Source organism: Hyla sarda, chromosome 9 (genome assembly GCF_029499605.1).
Source record: "Hyla sarda isolate aHylSar1 chromosome 9, aHylSar1.hap1, whole genome shotgun sequence".
Lineage (NCBI taxonomy): Eukaryota > Metazoa > Chordata > Amphibia > Anura > Hylidae > Hyla > Hyla sarda.
In genome coordinates, this window is record NC_079197.1 from 104,684,467 (window position 1) to 104,710,138 (window position 25,672).

Consider the following 25,672-nt stretch of genomic DNA (forward strand, 5'->3'; position numbering starts at 1 on the left):
ATTGGAGTTTAAATGGGATTTTTTTTTGAGGTGCAGGCTATCCATTACATAAGTAAGTCTTGCCCTAAGAATACTAAAGGAAGAAGAGCTATACCTCCCATGTCGATGTCTAGACATCCTTCATAGCTGCAAGGCGATAACCCTGCATGTTACTCCCTTTACCTGATGCTACTGTAACAACAAAGCTTCTCTTATGCTAGTTGAAGTGAAAGGTATGTGGATCAGGTCAGCTCAATTGTTGTGCTCTAGTATAGTAGAAGTTTTTTAAGCAGTAAAATGTTTATGATGTAGAGGTTTCTATATTAGCTGAGTCATTAGCATGACCTGTAATAAACCATGGCCTGGGCTGGTGTAGAAAATACTTGTCTATTGTAAGCATGTGTTTTATTTCTCCTCTTCTGTGTAATTACAGACCGAACGTGACCCTTTGCACCAAAGGCATTTCCTCTTGTTACATGTTCGAAAAACAATTCATCCCAGCCAGCTGCTCTTCATTACAACCAGACAGAGGAGCTTGAGAAACTATTGTAGCTTGTTAACACTTTCTAGCACAGAATTGGACTAATATCTGAATATAGTAAAAAAAAAAAAAAAAAAAAAAAGCCCTAAAGCTTTCAAAGATCCCATTGACTTCACTGGTTGCTTCTTAAGTCTATGCCAATAATTATTATACTGGGTGATTTGTACTTTTCTGAGACCTAGGTGCAGAGCCATTGTCATGCGAACATGTGACCTGGGTGCTCCATATACCTTATCTTTTATTTAGAATGATCGTATATGGACCCATAGGTTTATGGACATTTTATAAGCTTTTTTGCTTTCGGTTTGTTTATTTTGTGGTATAAGATATTTTATCTGAGCATATGTTAAAGGTTACATTTTAATAATGGTGCCACAGTAATTTCCTTGTTTACTGCATAGTGTGGTGTATTGTGAAATTATCACTTTATCATATTTTTCTGTGACAGCGTTGTGTAAACACGCCCATGAGGAGCTGTGGGAGGATGAAGGAGCAGTGGGGATCTGGCCATCATAGTAACCTAAAGGGTGGGTTTCCACAGAACATTCATAGCCCAATTGACTCACTTTTTCTTAAGACAAAAAGGGTATTTGTAAATATAGCCCAAGACCATTTTCAGGTACTTCAGGTGTCCAACTTTGTATACTAAAGCTGCATTCAGATCACGATTTCTCCATCCAACTGGAGTACACGATTTTATAACTTAAAATTGTATGAAATCGTATATAATATTGACCTCCATAAAAAAATCGGATCTATTACACACATCCGATTTGATCCGATTTTTGTTCGTGTGAAATCGGATGCGGATCAAATCGGATGTGTGTAATGGATCTGATTTATTAATGGAGGTCAATGGATCAGACTTTTTATATACGATTTCAAACGATTTTAAGTCATAAAATCGTGTACTAAAGTCGGATGGAGAAATAGTGATGTGAATTCAGCCGAACAGTTGACATCTTAAATTATAGTTCTATGCTGCATTCAGTATTCGTCTGGCAGTGTAAATTTCTCCTTTCAAAAATAGTATCCAGACACATACAGTTTTTTTTTTTTTTTTTCCATGGAAGCAAACAGCGACAGGACACATCTGTATGGGAATCTTATTATTATTATGATTATTATTCCTAATTATTATCATCACTATCGATCCTCCTCTATTATCATCAGGTTTTTTTGCAGAATCATTCAGCATGATGTGTTACTTAAAAGCACACTCGCAGAAACTCAATAAATCTGTAATATTTATTTTTGGAATGTAAAAGGTAACGAACTGTAGTACATGAAGGAAATGCAATCATTTATTGATGCAAACAATGTGGGAGAACATACAAACAGCAGATCCTCCTATTACCTGGTGTTTTCATGTAACTTAGGATAAACCATATTCACTGCCACTATATTATCTCTTCACTCAACTAATAAAGTGTGTGGATGAATTCACATTGGGGAAAAAAGCTTCAGATTTATTCTTTGCCGCAGATTAGAGCCAGCAAGTGGAATAAGAATCTCGCCCTACTCGCTGCAGATTTTTTCTGCACAGAAAGATTTACATGCTTCAGGTTTTTAACTCTGCATCATGTCTATTATGTTGAAGATTTGTTCGATTTGTAATTGTTTCCCCCCTTTTTAGTTTAGAAGGGTGAAACCTATGGTAAATACGCTACAAAATTCATAGTAAAGGATTTATGTCACACACATGACTTCTACAGGCACGGGGACAATAAAGACTCTGACGCCAAGTTAGCTTTACTGAGGGTAGACAGATGGTAAAGTCTATACAGTTCAGCCAGGGCCCACGGAGGTGACCAGTGACGCAGAGACCTTAATAGCTTTCTGGGACTTGTAGCAGGACTGGACAATTGAATGCAGACCACGCTGACTTGAGATGACAGGTACTGACTTGACTCATAAAGCTGTGACTTTAGCTTACTTGACTTGATGGTGTCTGCAGGACTGGATTTTGAGGTCTCCAACACTCTGGACACACACACTAGGCACGACTGCACTGGACCTCAGCTTAGCAGAAGAGCAGAGCTCAAAGAGAGAGAAGCTCCACCCAGGGCTTATATGGGGGAGACTAGCAGGGAGCCCATAGGTCACTCTTGGGATCACCTGGTCACTGGTACCTCCTGGGTAACAATCACATGACATATCACATGGTATAACCAGGGGTGTGGGAAAAAAAAAACTGCTTGTCCAAGGTACTACGGTAAAACGGAACACTGTCTACTTGTCCCTCATGATGAACCACTTGTCCAGGTATATAAAATAATTTCAACCAAAATAGTGTGTAAATAAGGTCTTTATTAATAGAAACTTAATAGGCAGACCAGTATGTCACCCCATTAGGTGGGCAGGCCCCTGATAAGTAAGTCTGCCCCATTAAATTGGTAGTTGCCCCTTAAGGTAGGTATGTCCCTTAATCGGGTAGGTACATCCCCTCATCAGGTAGGCAGGCATGAAGGGCTCCCCTAGTATGTAAATAGGGCCCCAGATATAGGTTTCCCCAGTTGGTAAAAAGGTAGGGCTCCCAGACAGTGTCCCAGATAGAAATGACCCCCATTAGGTAGAACTCCCCGAGTAGGTAGACAGGCCCCCAGATAGATATGACCCCCATCAGGTAGGCAGGTAGGGCTCCCATTTAAACAATTATACTCTCTAAGCCAAACTTTTCATGGTGATGCCCTTTCATAATTTGGTGACACACTCCCTGCTACCCTGCCAATTGCATGCTTCGCGTTGCATGTCGACAATGCGCAATGAAGTACCAGTATCCACCTTAGAAAAGCTGCTACCATCCTGTGCTAGTTCATCCCCCTCCCCCTTTACCACACCCTGTGCCATTATATTCCTCCTTCTATGATGCTCGCTGTGCAATTATATTCGAGCCCCCCCCTCCCCCTGTGCAATTATATTTCAACCCCCCCTCCACCCTTTGCCATTATATTTCAGCCCCCTCCGCATAGGCCGGAGCCAATGGTGACAAGACTGGGCCTTTGAGGAGACTAGTGTTGGTTGAACCAGCCCCGGGGTATGTGAGACACAGAAGATCGCTGGCTGACACAACTTGATTTGGTTTCGGTTAACAACTTGTGGATTATACCCAGACTTTTGTACTTAGTATACATCAGAGTCCGGATAGGGTATGGCCGTCAGAGTACGGTTCTGTCTCCCAGATAGAGTCTAACTTGTGGGTCCTTGGAAACTTCCGCAGCCACACTTCATCGGCCAACCGAAGAGGTTTGGCAGAGAAATAACTATTCTAATCCTCCTGTTGTCTTTGCTGGGCCTTGCCCATCTTCTTGCGAACAATTTCTTTGGCCTCTTGGATTCTTCTCTGATGGTCAGAGACCCACTCCAGGGAGGCTTATGGCGAGTTGTTGAATGGGGCTTGGAGCCCAAATGTTTGGTCTTTAGGCAGCTGTCCATGGCGCACCATCATCAAGTAGAAAGGGGTGTACCCCGTAGAACAGTGGACTGTGTTATTATAGATCTCCAATAGTTCGGGCAGCAGTCAGGGCCACTCTTCTTGTCTTGACACAGAGGCGGCACGCAACATGTGGATAAAGACCTGGTTGATGGTTCACAGAGCCCGTTCCCCTGGGGGTGATAAGCAGTAGTACAGAGTTTCTTGCAGGCATGGAATTGACACAACTCTTGGAAGAGTTGGGCCTCGAAGTCCGTTCCCCGTTCTATTAGAACAGACTCCGGACACCCAAGGGTTTGCACCCGATTGGAGTAGAACATCTGGGCCACTGTCTTGTCTGTAAGATCTTTGATGGGGACAACGACAATCCATTTAGAGTAGTGGTGAGAGCATAAGTGTACCCGGACCAGGTAGGAGAAAACTTGACATGGTCTAGCGCGACCAACTGGTTAGGCCTTTTGCTCTGGATTGAATGGAGGGGTGCTCTTGCGTCCTTGCGCATGTTCTTGGTGACATTACAGACAGCACATTCACTGCACCATTTCTCAATGTCACTCCACATTCCGATCAAATAGAATCTTCGCCTGACAGTAGCTTTGGTCTTATGGACTCCAAAGTGTCCCGACTGATCATGGTAAGCGTTGAGGACCATTGCCGCTTCTCCTTCGGGAACCAGAATCTGATGAAGACTATCACCAGAAACCAGATCCAAAGAATTTCGGCACAACAGCCCTTTGTTTAGATGTAGGTCCAGCTCTCTTCCTCAAGCACCGTGCGCACGGACTGGCATGGGCAGCGCCAAACAGGTACAGAAAGAAGGTCAAATGTCCAGCGCAAAATAGGTAAAACGAATTAGCTTTATTGATTAAAACCCAGGAAACATGGATACAGCAGACACGGGTGACGCGTTTCGGCTCAAAGATGAGCCTTAGTCATACAAAGTCTGTACATCAGCGCCAGTCTTTTATAGAGCAGACCACGTCAGGTACCTCCCCAAACAATAAGGGGCGGAGGGTCTGGGCGTGGTCTATCTACATCACTTGCACAGGTGAACACAGAAAAAATAACACAGTGTTTAGCCCTTTGTGCCCAAACAGTCGCTTCCTCTGTCGCCACAGACGTCTCAGCTCATAATCCCACTGGGCCTGGCATAGACGGGTTGGTACCTTTTTTACCAGAAAGTAGTCCAACAGATCCCCATGACTCGACTTTCATCTTGAAGAGTCTTCCAGGTGTACAGGTGGTCTTTAACCTTTTCGGACCTGGGTTCACCATCCATCTGGGCGGTCACAACATTCTGGTTCACAAACCATTGATAAAATAGGGCCATCTCCATATCCTCCCACACGTCTTTGACTGGTCATCGGCATTAACAGTACAGTACATCGGCATTAACATTCGACTTGGCGCTTCTGTACTTGGTGGTGAAACTGTAATTGGCTAATCTTGAAGCCCAATGTTGTTCGATGGCACCCAACTTGGCAGTGTTCAGGTGGGCCAACGGGTTATTATTCAGGTCGTAGTTAATGGCATGGCAGTCAAGTAGTCTTTGACCTTTTTGGTCACGGCCCATACCAGGGCAAGAAGTTCTAACTTGAATGAGCTGTAGTTTGCATCGTTCTTCTCTGCTTCCCGCGGTTATGACTGGCATAGGCAACTACTCGCACTTGCCCTTCCTGGACTTTGGACAGGACAGCTCCCAGACCTTCGAAACTGGCATCGGTATATAACCGGAACAGCTGACTGTAGTTTGGGTATGCCAGGATGGGTGGTTCTGTCAGCAGACGTTTAAGAGCTCGGAAGCTGTCTCTTGCTCTTCGGCCCATTGAACAGGTAGGTTCCCATTGTAGTTCTCCTTCGCCGTACCCCGTAAGAGAGCTGTGAGGGGTTCTGCAATCTTGGTGAAGTGGGGAATGAAGCGGCGGTAGTAGCTGGCAAATCCCAGGAAGCTCCTGACCTCTTTCACTGTGCGTGGGGTAGGCCAGTTCTTGACAACTTCCACCTTTTCAGGATTGGGCTGGACTCCCTCGGTGCTGACAACATGACCCAGGTAGTGTACCTGAGGTTTGAGCAAGTGACACTTTGACGGCTTGATCTTCAACCCTTGCTTGATCAGGACTTGGAAGACATCTGACAGATGACTGAGGTGTTCCTGGTAGGACTTGGAATACACAATGACATCGTCCAGGTACAATAGGACACTTTAAAAATTAAGATGGCCCAGGCACCTTTCCATCAAATGCTGAAACGTAGCAGGGGCATTACATAGCCCAAACGGCTTACTTTTAAACTCAAAGTCCCATGGGTGTCACAAAGGCGGTCTTCTCCCGGTCTTTCACGGCCATGGGCACTTGACAATATCCGCTGGTTAAGTCCAGGGTGGAGAAGTAAGCAGCAGACCCAAGGGCTGTGAGTGACTCCTCCATCCTTGGCAGAGGACAAGCATCCTTATGTGTGACATTGCTCAGTTTCCTGTAGTCGACACAGAAGCGGATGGTTCAGTCTTTCTTTTCTTTCCCAGGACAAGTGGCGCCGCCCAGGGACTCTGACTTTCCTAGATGACGTATGCCTCTTTCATGTCAGCCAGCATCTTCTTGATAGTCTGCTACATGCCAGGCGCGACCGGGCGGTGTTTTTTTTTGATAGGTGGGCTGTTGCCTGTGAGGATTCAGTGTTTGATAATGGACATATGCCCGCAATCTGTGGGGTGTTTGCTAAAAGCTTAATGGTATCTTTTGGTGACATTGATGACTCCCTTGACTTGATCCCTTGGGGTAGTGTCGTCTCCAACTTGGAGTTGTTCCCATCAGGGCTTGGGAGGACTCGTACAGGATCCTTCAGCCACTTGGACTGAATAGTCTCTATTCTTGACTCCAGGATGTGCACGACACCAGATGATAGTCTCTGTCTTGGGTTGCAAGGTCACCGACCGGATATCTTGTACTCAAACTCTGCACATTTCACCTTGCTTGTTGGCAAACTTCTGCTCCGCTTGTAGAACTTTTAAGTGGTGCTGCGCAGCCCGCTGGCCTGAAGGGAACATATGGGGAAGAGAGGCATGCAAGGCATCTACCATTTCAACAAAACAGTTTTTCATAATGTTCATCCCCAGTATAAATTTGTTAGACCCCTTATCTGTCACATTAGTTACAATCACTCCCTGCCCGCTAAGTAAATGCTCTCCCAAATGAATGGTTGGCTCCCAGTATTCATGTCTGAGGACTGGTTGCCCATTACAGGCAAATACTCTGAAGTTTAAGGGGTTATCCACCATAAGGTGATTTTAGTATATACCTGGCAGACTGTAATGGACATGCTTAGGAAGGATCTGTACTTGTTTTGGGGCTAAATGTCTATTTTGTGAGATTACCATAATACTGTGGCTAGCTTTTTGTGAACTGGTATTTCCTTTTTGACTTATATTTTTTTACTACAAATCCCACAATTCCATTTTTCCTCCCTCCCACACATCAGCCACCCCACCCATTGAAACATAAATGAGCTGTATCCATTCAAAAGACCTGTGGTTTTCAATCAGGGTGCCTACAGCTGTTTCATTAGTTGCAGATTGACCCCTCTCCCACAAAGCGATCCCTCTACCCATTGAAGCAGACGGGCTCCCTGTCATCAGCTGACTAGTGAGTCAGGTCTCGGCCGCATTGCAAAAACTTAGGAAAAATCTGAGACAACTTTTGTGTGATGATAAAAATTAATATTGGGGTCAAAATCACAGAAGAATTGTGAGAAAACTGTCACACACAGGTACAGACACTATATTATGAACTCTACTAACTTTACAGCCCCTGTAGCGTTGTCAAGTAAAATAAAATTCCTGGAATACCCCTTTAACATCCTCCGGTTCACATCCTCCGGTGACCCTGTATCTATCAATGCCTCCAATGATACACCTTCTTCAATAATTTACATAGGGCCAGGTGGCAACATAAAGTGAGAGTCCTGACTGAGGTCATTCGTGTAATGGACCTGATGACTGTTTTCCTGAGGGCCGGTGCGCGACCTCCGGTTAAATCCAAACACTGCATTTTCCAATGTCCTGGTTTATTACAATAGATACAAAAGGGTATTTGAGTCCCTGACACTCTGAAATTGCGGGGAGCAGAAGCAGGGGCAGGTTTTCTATGCAGGAGCGATTCACGATCAGGTGGGTCGGACCAGGTGGCAAGCTCCTTCACAGCCTTAGTCAGTTGTTCAATATCCCTCCTAACACTTTGTAAATCTGAGGCTGCGGTGACTGGCAAAGCAGGTGACATTGGGGCAGGGGCTGGTGATGGTGGTGGTATAGGTCTGGCTACCGCCCCTAAGGGCTCATGGACAGGTGGACAAGCTTCCTCTAACTCAGTCCCGGACCCAGTCACTTGGATAGCCAGTCTCTTGAAAGCTGGGAATGACAAGTTGGGGTTTTGGACAACTAACATTCGCAGCTGGACTATGTCCCACTTATTATGAGCCCCATCAATAAATCTGTCCATTAACACCTTGTTGCCCTGTTCAGGAGTTATACTATCTAATTTTTGAACAGTCTCTAGGGCATTCTGTGGGGCTATGGCATATGCTCTCAAGGTCTCACCTGGCTTCTATCGCCTTTCATACAGCCGGAGACATACCTCTGATGGAGAATGTGACTCATACCTAATACAGCCCTTCAAAGATCTGCTCTACAGTTGCCTTCTCTGAGGCTGGCCATGTGCAGACTTCCTCTAACACTGGGCCCTGTAGTTGTCCTGTGAGCAATTGCACCCGTTGATTAGGGGGGAAAGAGTAAAAGACAAACTCTGGATCCTTTCTTTGAAATCCCTCAGGGTGAAGGGGTCTCCATTGTAGGTAGGGAGGACAGGGTTCCCCATGAATACCGGTGCAGACACTGGAACACCAGGGTTGTTGATGTGGATTGCAGGCAGGACTTACAACATTCTGGCCGCTGTGGCAGGTGATGATCCCGCTGCTGGAGATGGAGGGGCACTGTCACATGGTTGATCTGGAGAGCTGGGTTCTGACATCTTGTTGAATTTTGAGTGCTCTGTCACTTTAAGAAGAATAAGGTGCTTTCCCCTTTAAGATAATTGCTGAAGTGCACCGGACACTAGTGGGTTAATGCTGATAGTTCCTGGCACCGGAGACTTGATACTGGTAATCCTTGGCATTTGCAGAGTCTGCGCTGCAGCGGGTGCTTCATAGAAGACAGCCGAGCCTGACGCAGCCGCCGAAACCTCCTATATTGGTGCGCCCAGGAAACTTCTTGTTTTGGTCTGGTCGGCAAATCTTCCCCTGTGCAACACAGTGCAGCTCTATGGTTCCTCCTCACTGTGCTGGAGAGGCATCACCGCTGTGGCCTAATGGGGAGGAGGTGCGACCGCTCGTGGGAAACACCAGACCCAATTAACCCTTTAGGTACCGACTCTCTACAATCCAGGATGGCAAATAGTCTTTTCTTCACCTCCCCCTTTGTGTCACAAGTGCCACGAGTAAAACACTTTTCACTTGCAAAGTCCCATACACTTTTTGGCGCAGACTTAAATCGCATCGGCATGCAGTTTTTGCAGACAATATTGGACACAGTTCAGACTAGGGGAAGGACTTGTGGCATAAGGCGCACACCCGTATCCTGTTCGTGATGCCAAAAGTTGTGGTAACTGGGTGTGATGAGGGCAGATGTTGTTACCCTAGGGGCAGATGGCATTAACCCCTTGTATTCCAGACGCCAGGGCTTGGTTTATCCTCGATACCACCCGAAGGTATACCGCTAGATCCTGGGCTCTATGGTTTTTGCTTAAGGACCTTTTGGAGGTCCCTGTGACGTATTGCACCCATCATTCTTTGTGACGGTGAGTGACAGATATTCGGACCAATCAGAACAACCCCCGCCCCTGCCCATATAAGGGAGCGGCGGCCATTGTTAGCTCTCTTTCCTCGTGGGCTGTTGACAGGGAAGGATCTGCGCTGCTATCATCAGTGACTTTAGGCCCTAGCCTTGCGGCGACGGCTGATTTCTTCTTAACCGTGAGTGTATCAGTCCCCAAGCACCGGACCTTATCTATCCCCTAAATCCGGATGGATCTTCAAAATTAACCCTAAATTCAGAGACTTATAATACAATTCAAGGTCCGCAACAACTGTCAGTCACTGAACTATATAGAGACTGTTTGCATGAGACTGTTATTGTGCATTGGATAAACTTTACTTAAAGGCTTGCAGTACATCCAAGTTCAAGTACCTTGTGGACCTACAGTCATTTTATGCTTGCACCTATCGTTACTGGGAAGGGCGGCGATAGGCCGGAGAATTACCTCAGCATACTAGCCCTCAGCCTGACGTCACGAACCTTAACCCCTCATCTACCGAAACACCCCAACTACCATACACCCCCCCCCCCCCAAGGGCTACCACACATTTGCTAATATATAATAGTGGCCAAGGGGAGACTGACAATATTAATGGCCCCTGGACTAAATAAAGGAAGGGCTCCCTGCGATACGCCACCCCTGGCCCCACCTCTTCCTTGCCCTACCCCTACATTTCGGACCGTGTCTAAAGTGCCTTACTTCTCAGTCCACCCCTGCCCAGTGCCAAGAACTACCTTCCCTGTGCAGGCCCCCTTAAGAAAATTTGCAGAGAATATCAGCCACATAAGGTGTAAATGTCTTGAGATTATAGCCTTGTGCCCTGCAGGTCATACCCTTCAGACGGCTCTATGCTCTCTTCCCCACCCCTTCTCCTCGGTTCTAACAGAAGAAGAAGCAGCCTGGAGTCCATAGTGAGCAGAGTCCTTGAGAGTGCAGACAGTGCCGGGGGAGGTTTGGTGATACACAGTGATGGGTGGAATGCTGCAGCAGGAGGGTGACAGACTGCAGCAGGGCCCCTTTCTGTGGGTCACAAGGACTGGGTCTCTAAGGGTAGCGGGTGGGCCCTATGACCATGTCCGACTGCTCAGTCTGACCCAGAAAGTTGCCTTTTATATGTTGGGAAAATATTGGGAGAATATTACCAAATAGGCAGAAATTCTGACACTGCTTGCCTGCACAGAATACATGCATAAATATAGGTCTTGCTACTCTCTGGGACTGACATCATATGTGTAGTGTCTCCTGGTTTATGTCAGGCTCAATGCAAACCTCAAGACTAATAAACAAATCCTGAAATATTTTTTAGGAACACACATTCTTTGTGGAGCACCTAAAATACTGTACTGTAGCTGCAAGTTTTCTGCATTGAGCACAGAACAGATGTGACAGATCAGCTCTGGTGACAGTCCTGGATCTGCCCACATGTGATCAGGAGGACTGCTGACTTTAGGGATTTGCTGGCACAGCATTTCCAGCTATACCAGCTGGTTATTGTACAGCAGGTAAAATAAGTATTGAATATGCCACCTTATCTCTGTCTTTCTGTTTCTGTCTCTCCTCTCTCCGGCGATTCGTTTTTGCACTTAAGTTTTTTCCTCATCTCCTTATAAAAATTGTAACTCTTTCAATTTTGCACCTACAGACCCATTTAATGGCTTGTTTTTTTACATCACCAATTGTACTTTGTAATGACGTCAATCATTCAATGACAAAATCTACCAAAAAAATCCCAAAATATAAATTTGTGAGGTGAAATAAAATAAAAAAAAAAACAACATTTTGTAAATTTTGAGGGGCTTCCATTTCTACACAGTGCAATTTTCAGTAAAAATGACACCTTATCTTTATTCTGTAGATCCATACAGTCACGAGGATACCCAATGAATGTAGGCTTTATTAAAAAAAATTATAATTGCATGCACCAAAATTAGTATGTTTAAAGAGTACCTGTCATCAACAAAAACTTTTAATATGTTGTTCATAATCATTAATGAAGAGATATTGTAATATACCGTATTTATCGGGGTATACCACGCACCGGCCTATAACACGCACCCTCATTTTACCACGGATATTTGGGTAAAAAAAGTTTTTTACCCAAATATCCATGAAAAAATGAGGGTGCGTGTGTGCGCGTGTATACCCCGATATACCCCCAGGAAAGGCAGGGGGAGAGAGGCCGTCGCTGCCCGCTTCTCTCCCCCTGCCTTTCCTGGGGTCTAGAGCGCTGCTGTCGGCCCTTCTCACCCCCTGGTTATCGGCGCCGCTGCCTGTTCTGTCCCCCTGACTATCGGTGCCGGCGCCGATAGCCAGGGGGAGAGAAGCGGCGCCGACAGCCAGGGGGAGAGAAGGGGCAGCGGCACCCATTGCCGGCGCCGCTGCCCCGTTGCCTCCCCCCATCCCCGGTGGCATAATTACCTGAGTCCGGTCCGCGCTGCTCCGCTGCTCCAGGCCTCCGTCGTGCGTCTCCAGCGTCGTTGCTATGCGCGGCGCGGCGCACTGACGTCATGCGCCGCGCCGTTCAGCGCATAGCAATGACGCCGGGGACGCACGACGGAGGCCTGGAGCAGCGGAGCAGCGCGGACCGGACTCAGGTAATTATGCCACCGGGGATGGGGGGAGGCAACGGGGCAGCGGCGCCGGCAATGGGTGCCGCTGCCCCTTCTCTCCCCCTGGCTGTCGGCGCCGCTTCTCTCTCCCTGGCAGGAGTCAGGGGGACAGAACGGGCAGCGGCGCCGATAACCAGGGGGTGAAAAGGGCCGACAGCAGCGCTCTAGACCCCAGGAAAGGCAGGGGGAGAGAAGCGGGCAGCGACGGCCTCTCTCCCCCTGCCTTTCCTGGGGTGTATCGGCGTATAACACGCACACAAACTTTAGGCTAAAAATTTTAGCCTAAAAAGTGCGTGTTATACGCCGATAAATACGGTATCTTCATTAAAAAATATTCATATTTATACCAGTTTTTTCATTTTATACTTTTGGCCACTAGGGGTCACTCTTCTATGCCTGGTCTGAAAGCAGCATCCTATGCTTTTCATAGTAAGTGTACAGCTTTTAGGACTAATGCTGAAGGGCTCTGGTCCTTCCACCGGAAGTTCAGTACTGTGAGCTACAAGCCTGCACATGCCTCTCATATAACAGCCAGTCACCTCCCCCTCACCACACGTTATCTTATACATTGTATTATCTCACTGCACTCCCTGCTCTGTACCCCCCCCCCCCCCCCCCCCCCCCCGACATTCATCTTAATCACTGCCTCTGTAATTGCTCCCTCAGCCCCTGGTTCTCAGCATTGACTTTTTAGTGCAGAGAGACACAGGAGAGAGAGAGACAGAGGATGCCATCCCTCACCTGTACTTAGTCTGTATGCACACTGCAGAGCACCAGGGTGCCTCCAGCTGTTGCAAAACTACAACTCCCAGCATGTCTGGGCAGCTGTTGGCTGTCTGGGCATGCTGGGATTTGTAGTTTTGCAACAGCTGGAGGTGCCCTGGTTGGGAAACACTGCTGCAGAGGGAGAGCAGCATACAGGAAGACTGGCAGAAGCAGAGTCCCAGCCAGGCATCATGTGACATCATGCCTGCCGGGACCCGCCTCCTTCCACCCCTCAGAAAGACAGTGCTCCTGAGCTAATGAAGAGGGATAAAAAAGGTATTTCCACAGCGTTTTAAACCTCAATAAACACAGGGATAGGCATAGTTAGAGAAGGGGACAGATGGGAAGGGGGATCAGGGAAAGTTTAGATGATGACAGGTACTCTAAAATTGTCCTCTTCTGACCCCTATAACTTTTTTTTTCCCGCATACGGTGATGTTTGAGGGCACATTTATATGGTGGTGTTTTGAGGGCTCATTTTTTGTACCTGTGGTCTGTAGTTTTTATTGGTACCATTTATGTTTTGATGGGACTTTTTGAACACTTTTCATTGAATTTTTTTTATTGTATATGAAGTTACCAAAAATGGACAATTTTGGGCTTTGGTATTTTTGTTATCGACCGTGCGATATAGCTTACCTTATATTTTAATAGTTCAGACATTTAATGATTATTATTATTTTTTATTACATTGTGATGTCCCAGTACAGGTACACGTTCCTGTACTACCTGTGGGCCCTGTCAGGTTGAGCCCCTCAGTGACCTGGGGGCTCCACTGCAGGGACTCCCCTTGTTCTCCTGTTAATTTATTAAATGTGGTGTATGTACCTTTTAAGAGCATAGACAGGATCCTTATGTCTAGAGAGTATACAGGACCTTTGGAGGTCTCAAGGACCTGTGAGTAATCCTGTCACATGTTGTCTTATGCAGTTATATGATTCTATGAATTGAGTTATTTCCATAGATCTTCAATGGGATCTAAGTCAGGTGAGTGGCTGGGCTATTCTAGCAGCTTTACTTTCCTTTTTTTTTCTTCTTTTTTTTGTGTGTGTTTGGGATCATTGTTCTGTCTACCAAATGTCTAATGTAGATGGCAGCAGATTTTTTGTCAAGAATGGTAAATTTGACTATTGATCCTTCCTTCAATTATGTGAAGTTTTCCAGTACCATTTACTGAAAAGCATCCCCAAACCATGATGTTCCCACCTCCAAACTTCACTGTAGGTATGGTGTTTTTATAGGGTGATGTGCAGTGCTGTTTCTCCTCCAAATGTGTGGGGGGAGATTTATCAAAAATTGTGTAGAGGAAGAGTGCTGCAGTTGCCTATGGCAACCAATTAAATTGCTTCTTTTTCCCTAGGTCTCTTTAGAAACAAAAGAAGCAATCTTGCCATGAGCAACTGCATGTATTATGGCATCCAAACAGTTTGATCTTTCTTTCATCTAACCACACTATGTAGCAAGCTTCAAGCCAGCTTTAACATGCTTTTCATTCAGCTATGGAGTCTGGTAAGCGTGCATATAGGACATGACAGCGGCAGGCATTACTTACCGTTTTCTTTGAGATGACGGTACCTGCTATTTCCAGGTCTCTGTGAAGCTCTCCATAAGAGGTCCTTGGACATCTCTTCTGATTATTCTTTTCACTCTTCTGTCAAAAATCTTGTGAGGAGCACCTGGTCGAGGCAAATGTTTGGTGGATTAATTCTCTTTTCACTTCCATATTATGGCCCCAACAGTGCTCACTGGAACATTTAAAAGCTTAGAAATGGGCCTGTAACCAATGCTATTGTAATCATGAGATGTGTCTTATGTGACCCCTTAGCAATGAGACGTTTTTGTAGCCATCAGTTGGGTCTGAATCAGTGAATGCCCATTCTGATTGGTCAGATCTTCCAGCCATTGACATGTTTTGCAGATCTGGACTGTCCGTAGCATTGTATGTTGAGTCTGGTTTCAAGTTGCAATGGTCCAGAAAAGACTATTGTATGCTAAAACTATTGTAAGTTGAGGTCGTTGTAAGTTGAGGGATCACTGTAGTTGTTTTCTGTCTGACCACAGTGATCTCTGCAGACACCTCTGTCCATGTCAGGAACTGTCCGGAGCAGGGGAGGTTTGCTATGGGGATTAGTTTCTGCTCTGGACAGTTCCTGACATGGACAGAGGTGTCCGCAGAGAGCACTGTGGTCAGACAGAAAATAAATAAAAAAAATAAAAATAAAATAAAAAACTTCCTCTGTAGTATACAGCAGCAGCTAAGTACTGAAAGATTTGATTTACTCCTTTACGGTTTCTAGGAAAATGTTTACTAGTACACACATCATGTTTGCAAACAATCAACACTGCTCTGAACAGGACTTTTGAAGGAGAATTTTCCATATATATCGATACCTTTTAAGGCCCTTTTTTCTTCTTCTTCTTCCCAATAGTGATGCAATTATGGCTGCAAACACTTCAGATGCAACGCGGACTGTAGAGCCTGAGGAGACCCATGAAGAATGTTCTGGTAAGTCACCTTGTGGTATTTTGACAATTATTTAATGGTTACATAATCAATAGGATGGCTTGAACTGAGGTCAGGCTTATGTATTAGCAGCTCTTTCATGGTTCTACCTCCTGTTCATTTATTCTGTTTACCAGGTTAGGGTAACATGCCGTATATAAAGTTTGCCAAGATACAACAGCATTTAACAACCTAGAAACCTCAGCATTGCTTTTATACTGCCCATTGCTGTATACGTGTTATTAGAAATTAATGTGGAAGTCCCTATGTACCCTGTGGGGAATTTATGTTGACCTTAATCATTAGAAGATCAGCTGGTACACTGAATCACTGAATATTTCTTGTTGAGCGATCAGTCATCTAATGTATATGAGGGTCTGCCAACTCTACCTTAAAGGGATTCTACCACCTGTTTAAACGATTAAATCACTGATATTGCTGAATAGAGGATGTTATTGTGTAATGAACACCCCATTTAGTATCTTGATGTGCTGCATCATTATCCAGGAAAAAGTTTTTTTATTCGAAATGCAGATTAGCTCTTTGGTGCATTGGGGGTCTGACTCAGGCCCAGACAGTCCAGATGATTTCTTTCAGCTAGAACAATTTTTTCAGAGCCTGCCAGACAAACCTCTTAGACTCTGCACTTTTCCAACACCCTTCTTACAGCTGATGCAGGTCTCAGCAGTGGAAGTTTTTGGCAATTCCTTGGTAATAGAAGGGTACTTAGCTCATCACAAAGTGGACAACCCCTTTAAAGGGAACTTGAGGAAAATGCGATTTAATGTGTTGGCATATTGTCAACATGCTCAGCTCTTTCTGCTCTGCATCTTTGTGGGAAAATATTTAGTATAACTTAACTTTTTTACTGAAATCTCTGATCTTTGCGTGGTTAGTAGTCCAGTGGGTGATCCTATCATTGAGGGACCCCGTCCGTTAGACTCCTAAGAATAGAAGTCAGGGTTTTCAATCAATAGGGACCAGGTTATACTAAATCTTTTCACATACAGATATATGCCAATCTGCTCTGCTCTTTCTGCTTCATAACTTGATGCTGAGAAACTAGATAACCTTTTTTTATGGTGACAGGACCTCTATGAAGCATACCCCCTGGCAGCAGGATATGTTTTTAAAATTCTGGGCAACTGCGTAGCCTGAGAGTTTCCCAAGACTAATGTGATCAGGGGACATGCTTGCCCGAAGTCCCATGCAAGTCTATTGGACTTCTGGCAAATAAGTCTATTGAATACTAATCAAGACAAGTATCGGGCTATGCATTTGCTGAGTGTTAAAAAGATATCCTGCCGCCTGACCATTGTTGGTTTGCTTTGAAGTAGAGCAGAGACAGCAGACAAACATAGACTAAAGTGTAATTGTAGAAAACAAAGTCCAATCGGCACAGCTGGGGTGTTACTTACTTCACCTGGTTTTGTGAGAGCTTGTCCAGCTCGACTCCAACCTCATATCGTGGTATCAGTAATGCCTGTGGTCATAGATGCAAGACAGCACGTAACATATTCCAATTCAGGTAGAAAAAACCTGCGGCCTTCGAGTACTGATGAAATCCAAACTTTATTCCCAGTCAAAAGACATAAAACAGCGTCAGGAGGGGGTAAAGTGATGGGACAACTTCGGTTTCACAGCGGCTGCTGCTTCGACTGGTCCCTACGTTACTTCTCCTGTCTCCACCCATAAATATGACAGCACAATCATTGCACCTGCCCGACCATCATATTAACCCTTTGGCAACTTAGGCGGTAGCAATATCTGTTATGCAACCACCAATTCACATAATATACTAAAAACATCAACAATTAATGAAAACAGGTACAGTCATGGCTGTAAATGTTGGCACTAGTGTTGAGCGGCATAGGCCATATTCGAATTTGTGAATATTCGCGAATATATGGACTCATATTCGCATATTCGTAATATTCTCGCGTACGAAAATTAACTTATGCGAAAATTCGCATATACAAAATTGGTATAAGCGAAAATTCGCATATGCGAAAATTAGCATATGTACATTTTCGCATATGCGAAAATTCGCACGCCGGTCTCACACAGTAGTATTAGAGCCTTCTTACACCACATAAGCTGGAAGGAGAGAGGGATGATCACTGTGGTGTGTACTGTGAAAAAAAACTGCTCCAGGTCTCTCTTGTTGGAAGGGCACCTTTTCCCAACAGCAATTTTAAGATCTCTCCACAGGTATTCAATAGGATTTAGATCTGGACTAATTGCTGACCAGTTCAGAACTCTTCAGCGCTTTGTTGCCATCCATTTCTGACTTTTTGACGTATATTTGGGGTCATTGTCCTGCTGGAAGACCCAAGAACTCTGACGCAAACCCAGCTTTCTGACACTGGCTGTACAGTGTGACCCAAAATCCATTGGTAATCCTCAGATTTCACGATGCCTTGCACACATTCAAGGCACTCAGTGTCAGAGGCAGAGGCAACAAAACAACCCCAAAACAACATAGAACCTCCACCATATTTCACTGTAGATACTGTGTTCTTTTCTTTGTAGACCTCATTCCATTTTCGGTAAACAGTAGAATGATATGTTTTATTTTGGTCTCATTCACAAGACTGTTTCCCAGAAGGATTTTGGCTTACTCAAGTTCATTTTGGCAAAATGTATTCATTCTTTTTCATGTCCCTGTGTCAGCAGTGGGGTCCTCCTGGGTCTCCTGCCATAGTGTTTCATTTCATTTAAATGTCGATGGATAGTTTGCGCTGACACTGATGCTCCCTGAGCCTTCAGGACAGCTTGAATATCTTTGGAACTTGTTTGGGGCTGCTTATCCACCATCTGGACTATCCTGCATTGACACCTTTTCATCAATTTTTCTCTTCATGCCCAGGGAGATTAGCTACAGTACCATGGGTTGCAAACTTCTTGATAATGTTGTGCACTGTGGACAAAGGCAAATCTAGATCTCTGGAGATGGACTTGAGATTGTTGATATTTTTCCACAATTTTGGTTCTCAAGTCCTCAGACAGTTCTCTTCTCCTCTTTCTGTTGTCCATGCTTAGTGTGGCACACACAGACACACAATGCAAAGACTAAGGGAACTTCTCTCCTTTTTATCTGATTTCAGGTGTGATTTTTATATTGCCCACACCTGTTACTTGCCCCAGGTGAGTTTAAAGGAGCATCACATGCTTGAAACAATCTTCTTTTTCTACAATTTTGAAAGGGTGCCAATAATTTTGTCCAGCACATTTTTGGAGTTTGGTGTGACATTATGTCCAATTTGCTTTTACACACAAAGGGAATAAACGTGTATAGCAAAACATTTTACTGCAATACTTTTCTATGAGAAATACTTAATTTTCTAGAAAATGTTTTAAGGGGTACCAACATTTACAGCCATGACTGTACCAGTATATTACCTCAATGCATTGGCAATGCATTGAGGTAATATACTGGTACCTGTTTTTATTAACTGTTGTTTTTTTGTTTTTTTTTTGTATTATGTGAATTGGTAGTTGCATAAGTTACCATAGGATTAATATGATGGTCGGGCTGGTGCAATGATTGTGCTGTTGTATTTATGGGTAGAGACAGGAGAAGTAACATAGGGACCAGTCGAAGCCGCAGCCGCTGCAAAACATTTTGGATTTCATCAGTACTCGAGTGCCGCGAGTCGTTTCTACCTGAATTGGGATAGATTAAAGTGTTCTTATGATTTCACAAAAGTTTTCACATGTCAGGAATTCATAGGTTTTGATTGGTCAGGGTCTGAGTGTTCAGACCACCACCGATCACTGGAGCGAACTGGGGGAAGCACAGGCTAAGGTCAGCTCTCCTGTTCTTACTGCAGGAGATGGAATCCATAGACTTACTATAGAATTCAACTCCTGCAGCGAGCTGGGAAGAAAAGTGATCAGCTGTGCAATTCTCCCGACTCATTCTAGGGGTCAATGGCGGTGCGAACACCTAAAATCTTTTAAGAGGTCTCTGTGACACGTCAAAATTTTTTTGTGAAATGACAATAAAACTTAAGAAGACAATATACATAGGATAAAAGTTGTCTGCTTATTTTGATCATCATCTTAAAATGATAGGGGAATGATCAGTTACAATGTCTGAAGACAGCCCGTTGTCTGCCAAAATAGTGATGTGTCATGTGGGGATTTCCGGCTGTAGTCAGTGCATGGTATGATTGATCAATAAAAGCCTCATCGTTCATCACTGTGCACTAGCGTTTTGTATATTTTTTATGTGCCTTAAGGCAAACTGACAGCCAGTTTAACCGCACTAAATCCAATGGAAGGGTTATAGTGCGGGTGAAGCAGATTAAAATGAGGTCCGGTTCCGGATATAAACCAGTTATTAGCTGGCATTGCTAATATGTTAATTGGCTTTTCTCAAAGGGGGTGGGATTGGACATATCCAGCACCCTTGTCTCCATGCTGGGTCCACCTCTATTATGTAAAGCATATTGTTAACAATATTAACAATACCGGCTAATATTTGGTCTATTTCTGGAACCGGACCATGGATCCGGGTGACTTGTACCTCATTTTAATCCGAATCAACCGCATTATAACACCCCCCCCCCCCCCCCCTTATTGGGTTAAGTGCAGGAGAAATGTTAGTTTTGCTCTAATCTGCCAGAGGAACAATTACATTTACAAATCATTGGCCATATTGTGGCCGATCATAATCTTAATTGTGTGATCACCTAAAAGGCTAGATATTTGCTCCTAGCATAGTTAAATGTTCTGTGGCCTCTTGTAAACAGCTGTTGAGTCTGTCTTCTCTGCTACCTTTTTTAGTGCAGAGTTTTCTGACACAGATGATAGATGCCAGAACCACAGTATACTTTACCACACAAACAGCAGAAATCCTGAATATGATCCAACAGGACAAGACTACGGCTTTACTGTCATCTGTCAGCTATGTTATTTACTTTATCTTGTTTATTCCAAGTCCTCTACTTAGAAGAATGCAGAGTATAAACTCGCTTCAAATGCTGCAGCTGCCTAGTACATGTCCATGTTTTACTCCCCAGTAGATTACTGTATTTTATTCTTTGAAGTCACCCGGTCCGAAGAGGGACTATGTATATAGAACAGATTGTAGTAGATACAAGACAAACCCATTCTAAGTGTTCATCACTTGATTATGCTGAGATTAAAGATGAGGCTTTTTAGGATTTGACATGTTAAGTGAAATCCATGGAACTACATGCAACATGTAATGCCGGTTAAATATGGCTTGTCGGTAGAATTATTCTCTGATATGTACTCCTGCTGTAATTCAATGTACAGCTTTCCTCCATTGCTAGTATGTGCATGTGATACAGTTCATGAGGACCCTAAGACATTTTATTTTGTATACACACAAAATATAAGGATGCTGTTGGATTACTGGCAACAGCCCTATAAGCCCTGGGCAAATTTTGGACCTGGGCGTCCTCACTATACCCAAATACATTGGGGGAGATTTATCAAAACCGGTGCAAAGGAAAAGTTGCGATAGCAACCAATCAGATTGCTTCTTTCATTTTGTAGAGGCCTTGTTAAAAATGAAAGAAGCGAGCTGATTGGTTGCTATAGGCAGCTGGACAACTTTTTTTCTGGACAGGTTTTCATAAATCTCCCCAATTGTTCCACATTTGCTCTTTCGACTGGACAAAATTTTAGCATAAATATGTCACGCGTACTTTTTGTATAGTATTAGACCCACTGACATGCGTTGCCTAGTATTAGCCCCAACATTGCCCACATAAAGTAGCAGGCACCAAACATAGACACCATAAAGTAGCAGGCGTCAAAACTTTCCCCATAGAATATTATGTCCCTCACATTGCCCCCATAGAATAGTATGCCCCTTACATTGCCCCCCGTAGAATACTATGCCCCTCAAATTGCCCCCATAGAATATCATGTCCCTCACATTGCTTCCGTAGAATATTATGACCCTTATAATATTCTATTATTTTAAGTCACTGCTGCACAGGAAGCCCAGGCCGCTGTGACAGGACTGAGCTGCTGGCTTAGTCCTCTCGTGTCAACCACTGCGGTAACATTCAACACTGTATGCATCTTACTGGCGTTCTCAGTTTTGAAACTTGCGGTTGCTCTGGGATTCGGGACATGTGTTCCACGTCTTCTGCCAGCCCCCCTTCACCTGTGAGCCCAGTTGCACGAGGTGCAATGAGACCCGTAGGTGAAGGCTCCAGTTATGCCACTACAGGAACCATGTTGGCGGCACTGGTGGCAGCATGGCAATTACCATCCATGTGGCAGCCCTAGGCCCTGGCCCCCGGGGTACTGGCTGTTAATCCCCTGATCAGACATATTGGGGGAGATTCATCAAAACCTGTGCAGAGGAAAAGTTGACCAGTTGCCTATAGCAACCAATCATATTGCTTCTTTTATTTTTCAGAGGCCTTTTAAAAAAACAAAAGAAGCGATCTGATTGGTTGCTATGGGCAACTGGTCAACTTTTCCTCTGCACAGGTTTTGATAACTTTCTCCCATAGTTTGTGGTCTGTGATCATGGAGAATCCTGTTATCAAGCCATTCACCATGAACTTGTATGAAACAACAACAAAAAATCTGTATTACAGAACCCTGTATTAAAATATTCAGCATTTTGCCTCTGAGCACACATGACACACTTTTTTTTTTTTTTTTAAACCTAAAAGATTACTCTCTACGGCACTCAGAGATTTACTTTTCCTTCTGCTTCCCCTGTAAAGTGATCTTTGTATCTTCATTTATGTTGTGCTGTTCCAAAGATTTGAAAAGAAACATTCCATTGTGGTCAGAGATGGTCTTTGTCTTACATTCAGTTCATTGTGTATAAATGGTTTCTTTACACGATGAGACATCCAGCTATTAGGTCAGCATTCCTAGATATCTCACCTCTTAGTTACATCACTTTGTCCCTTTTTACAGTTGACTTATTCACAATTGTAAGCTGATGTAGTGATTTTATACTTCTCGAACAATTCATGGTGGCATATGCATTCTTTTAATACGTTTATATAAACATAAAACATTGTACTGTTCTTTTTTCCTGAAATGTACTGTTACAATTTGGGATCTAATTCTCAGGTGTAGAGGTGAGCCAGCTGAGCCTGGCAAACCTGGTCTCACTCAGAACTGTGGAGTAAAATAGGCTTACAGAACTTTCATACGTTGCCACCCTCAGCTCATGCGAGCCTGGCATCAGTGCTATTATTAGCAAAAGGGATGAGGAACACATGGCGTTTTGGCACCTGAATGAATAGAGGAGGACTAGGAACACTGGCATCAGGGAAGCCCAGCATACCTTGCAGCAAGATCACATGACCCTAGTTTATCCAGTCATTGCTTGTATTATGTGACATACAGCTCCCAGGCCAATCATGAGACAGCATAGGGATTGGGTTTAGAGGCTAATAAAATCCTGGGCACTGCATTGCGGCCATCATAATGGAGAGAAAGCTTAGAGTGCACAGGAACTACTAATCCCAGAAAGCCTTTATCGAATACAAAACATACAGACCAAAGCTTTGAGCAGTGAGCTGACCTCAGGCAGTGACCTCCTGTCACGTCCCTGCATTACGGTGTTCAGTTAGTGCACTACAGATCCCAGCTGTGTCAATGGAGAATGAACCCATAAAACTGCATTACAATACAAAGCAAGCTGAGCAAAGCAGTGGACTGACCTGTATTTTAATTTAAACATATGCATTCAAAGTGGATATAGTGAAGTGCAATACGCATTTTAGGTCAAGTTACGTGTGTATTAAAAGTTGTCATTGTTTTCTGGGTTTAATCAGACATATAGGGTTTTTTCTAATGTGATCGTGATTTTATGTTGTTGGGTCTTGTGCTCAAATTGTGTCACCCGTTTTGTGCGCCAGACTTTGCGAACAAAAATTCTGTACATCTCTCCGTGTGTGTGTGTGTTTGGGGAGGCTCAAGAAATTTTGAGCGCTAGAAATCCTGACAGTTCAGAGCGCTGTAAAAGCAGCAATACCTTGGGAAAAGTGCCAAATTAGTTAACCCCATGGAAATCTACCTGTTTGGAAAACATTTCCACAATAAAAAAAAAAGACTCCACTCTTAGTAAATCACCCCCATAGTGTTTCTTCCTGTGTTAAACAAACAAATATGCATGGTGACTGCAATGTTGCTGCATATGTATGTGGTGAGGAACTGTGTGGAAAAGCCTTGTGGGGTGTAGGTTAGTTGGGGTGTTGCATTTCTAGATACTGAAAGGGCGCTTTTAACCCTTGTCACTCGTGACACCAGGGTGAGGGTTAAATTCTGTAATGTTGCTGGGCCTATCGCCACCCTTCCCAAAAGCTATAGGTGCGTGCGTAATAATTAGATTGTCCACAACCACTGTTGAACTTAAAACTTGCAGGAACTTTTACTGAAGAATTTCTGAAGCAGGCAATTTCAATAACAGTCCAGATAACAAAGTCCATTTATAACTGGGCAGCGATTGACAGTTGGTTGGGATCAGATAAGCTTAATGTAGCTTCTCATAGATTCTGTAGCATAGATCCGCTGGATTTAGGGGTGCGTTTAGGTCCAGTGATCTTGCAGAGATAACGGGGTATTGTAAAATCTAATAGTCTCTTGCACAGGCCGCGGCCGCAAGGCTTTGGGCCTAGATCTTGTCTTTGGAAGTTACTGAGTTCCTACCTCATCCAGAGTCAGCAACCCAAGAGAGCGATCAAGATGGCGCAGCTCCCTTATATGGGCAGGGGCTGGCCGTTTTGGATTGGTCCATAACAACTGTCACTCACCATTACATTGCATTGTGGGTGAACACGTGACATGAGAACCACCAAAGGTCCTTCAGCAAACCATAGAGTTTTGAATGAAGTCACATGACCCGCAGGTCCTGGGATGCGAACAAGGTAGGAATCTTTAATAGCCATATTTACATGTTTATTTACATACATATTAACTAACTAAGGGGTGACGAGGGGCTAGCTAAGGTAGAGGACCCCCACTGTTCCTAGGGACTCTGTCTTTGGGGGCCTCACCACTGTCTGGTGTTGTGCCGTGTGGAATTTTTTTCTACCTTACCAGATGCAGAAAATGTGGCACTGTGACATCTCTGTAAACATAAAGTAAGCCATTGCCAGGGTACCAGTATAGGAACTACATCTCTACGTAGGCCCATGAAATGGCATCACCAGACTGGGTAGGAAAGTTAAGATTCCCCCACATTGTGAAGCAAATCTTGCTGCTGCTGCTCCTCCTTCTTTTCAAGATCCCTCTAATCTGTCTAGCATCTAGGCCCCCTTCACATGCATACTCTGTCAGTGTCATGTCCTCCTCTTCTATCCTGTCAGGGGAATTTATGTCATACAGACAACAGTATTCATCTAGTCACCCTATTGTAATGCACCTTAATTTGCATCTTTCATGGGAAGGTGTCGTCAAACATTTCTTGAAAAATTGTGTCTGTGATGTGCTATGTTCAGGAAAGTTTTTTGGTTTAGCCATTCTTATGTTCCCAAACATGCCCTCATCGACCTACAGAGCCAAAATGGTCTTCCACAACACTCCCTCATTCACAACGTTCCAACATGGGGGAACTCAACATTAAACATGTTGGACCAACCTGTACCAGCATCTCAAAGTGTTGACAGACTTCCTTAAGCAGCAGACGGACAGTTTTTGGAGCCGTTGTGACTTTCAGCTGAGACATTAATCGGAGATGCGTGTTGTATTCTAAAGCCCTTTCAAAGAGGCAACACTATTTGGCAATGACAACAGTGGAAATAGTGATTATTAGCAACAACTACCGCCAGTCCACCATCACCCTTGCTGCTGCTACTTCCAACCAGGCATACACATGCAAAACCTATGATCCACAAAAAAGGGATAATTTCCTCTGTTTTTCATACAAAAGCTATTTTGAGACACCAATCCTGTTGCTACTCCCAAAAAAGTAATTATTTTTGAACGCTTGGAAAAAGCTATAGCGTGTTCAGATACCTCCCTGTG

General features: G+C 44.3%; 1 protein-coding gene across 7 annotated transcripts in view; it reads left to right on the plus strand.

Moving 5' to 3' along the window:
- The window catches only part of KIAA1210 (KIAA1210 ortholog), a 182,228-nt gene that overhangs the window by 78,715 nt on the left and 77,841 nt on the right, over window positions 1-25,672 (plus strand). For 6 of the 7 annotated variants that reach the window (XM_056537764.1, XM_056537763.1, XM_056537765.1 and 3 more), the window contains one exon: window positions 15,618-15,694. In XM_056537764.1, the coding sequence (XP_056393739.1) occupies window positions 15,618-15,694 (77 nt within the window). Of the gene's footprint in view, window positions 1-10,699; window positions 10,726-15,617; window positions 15,695-25,672 lie in introns of those variants that run through there. The other variant, XM_056537768.1, reaches the window with a different exon arrangement.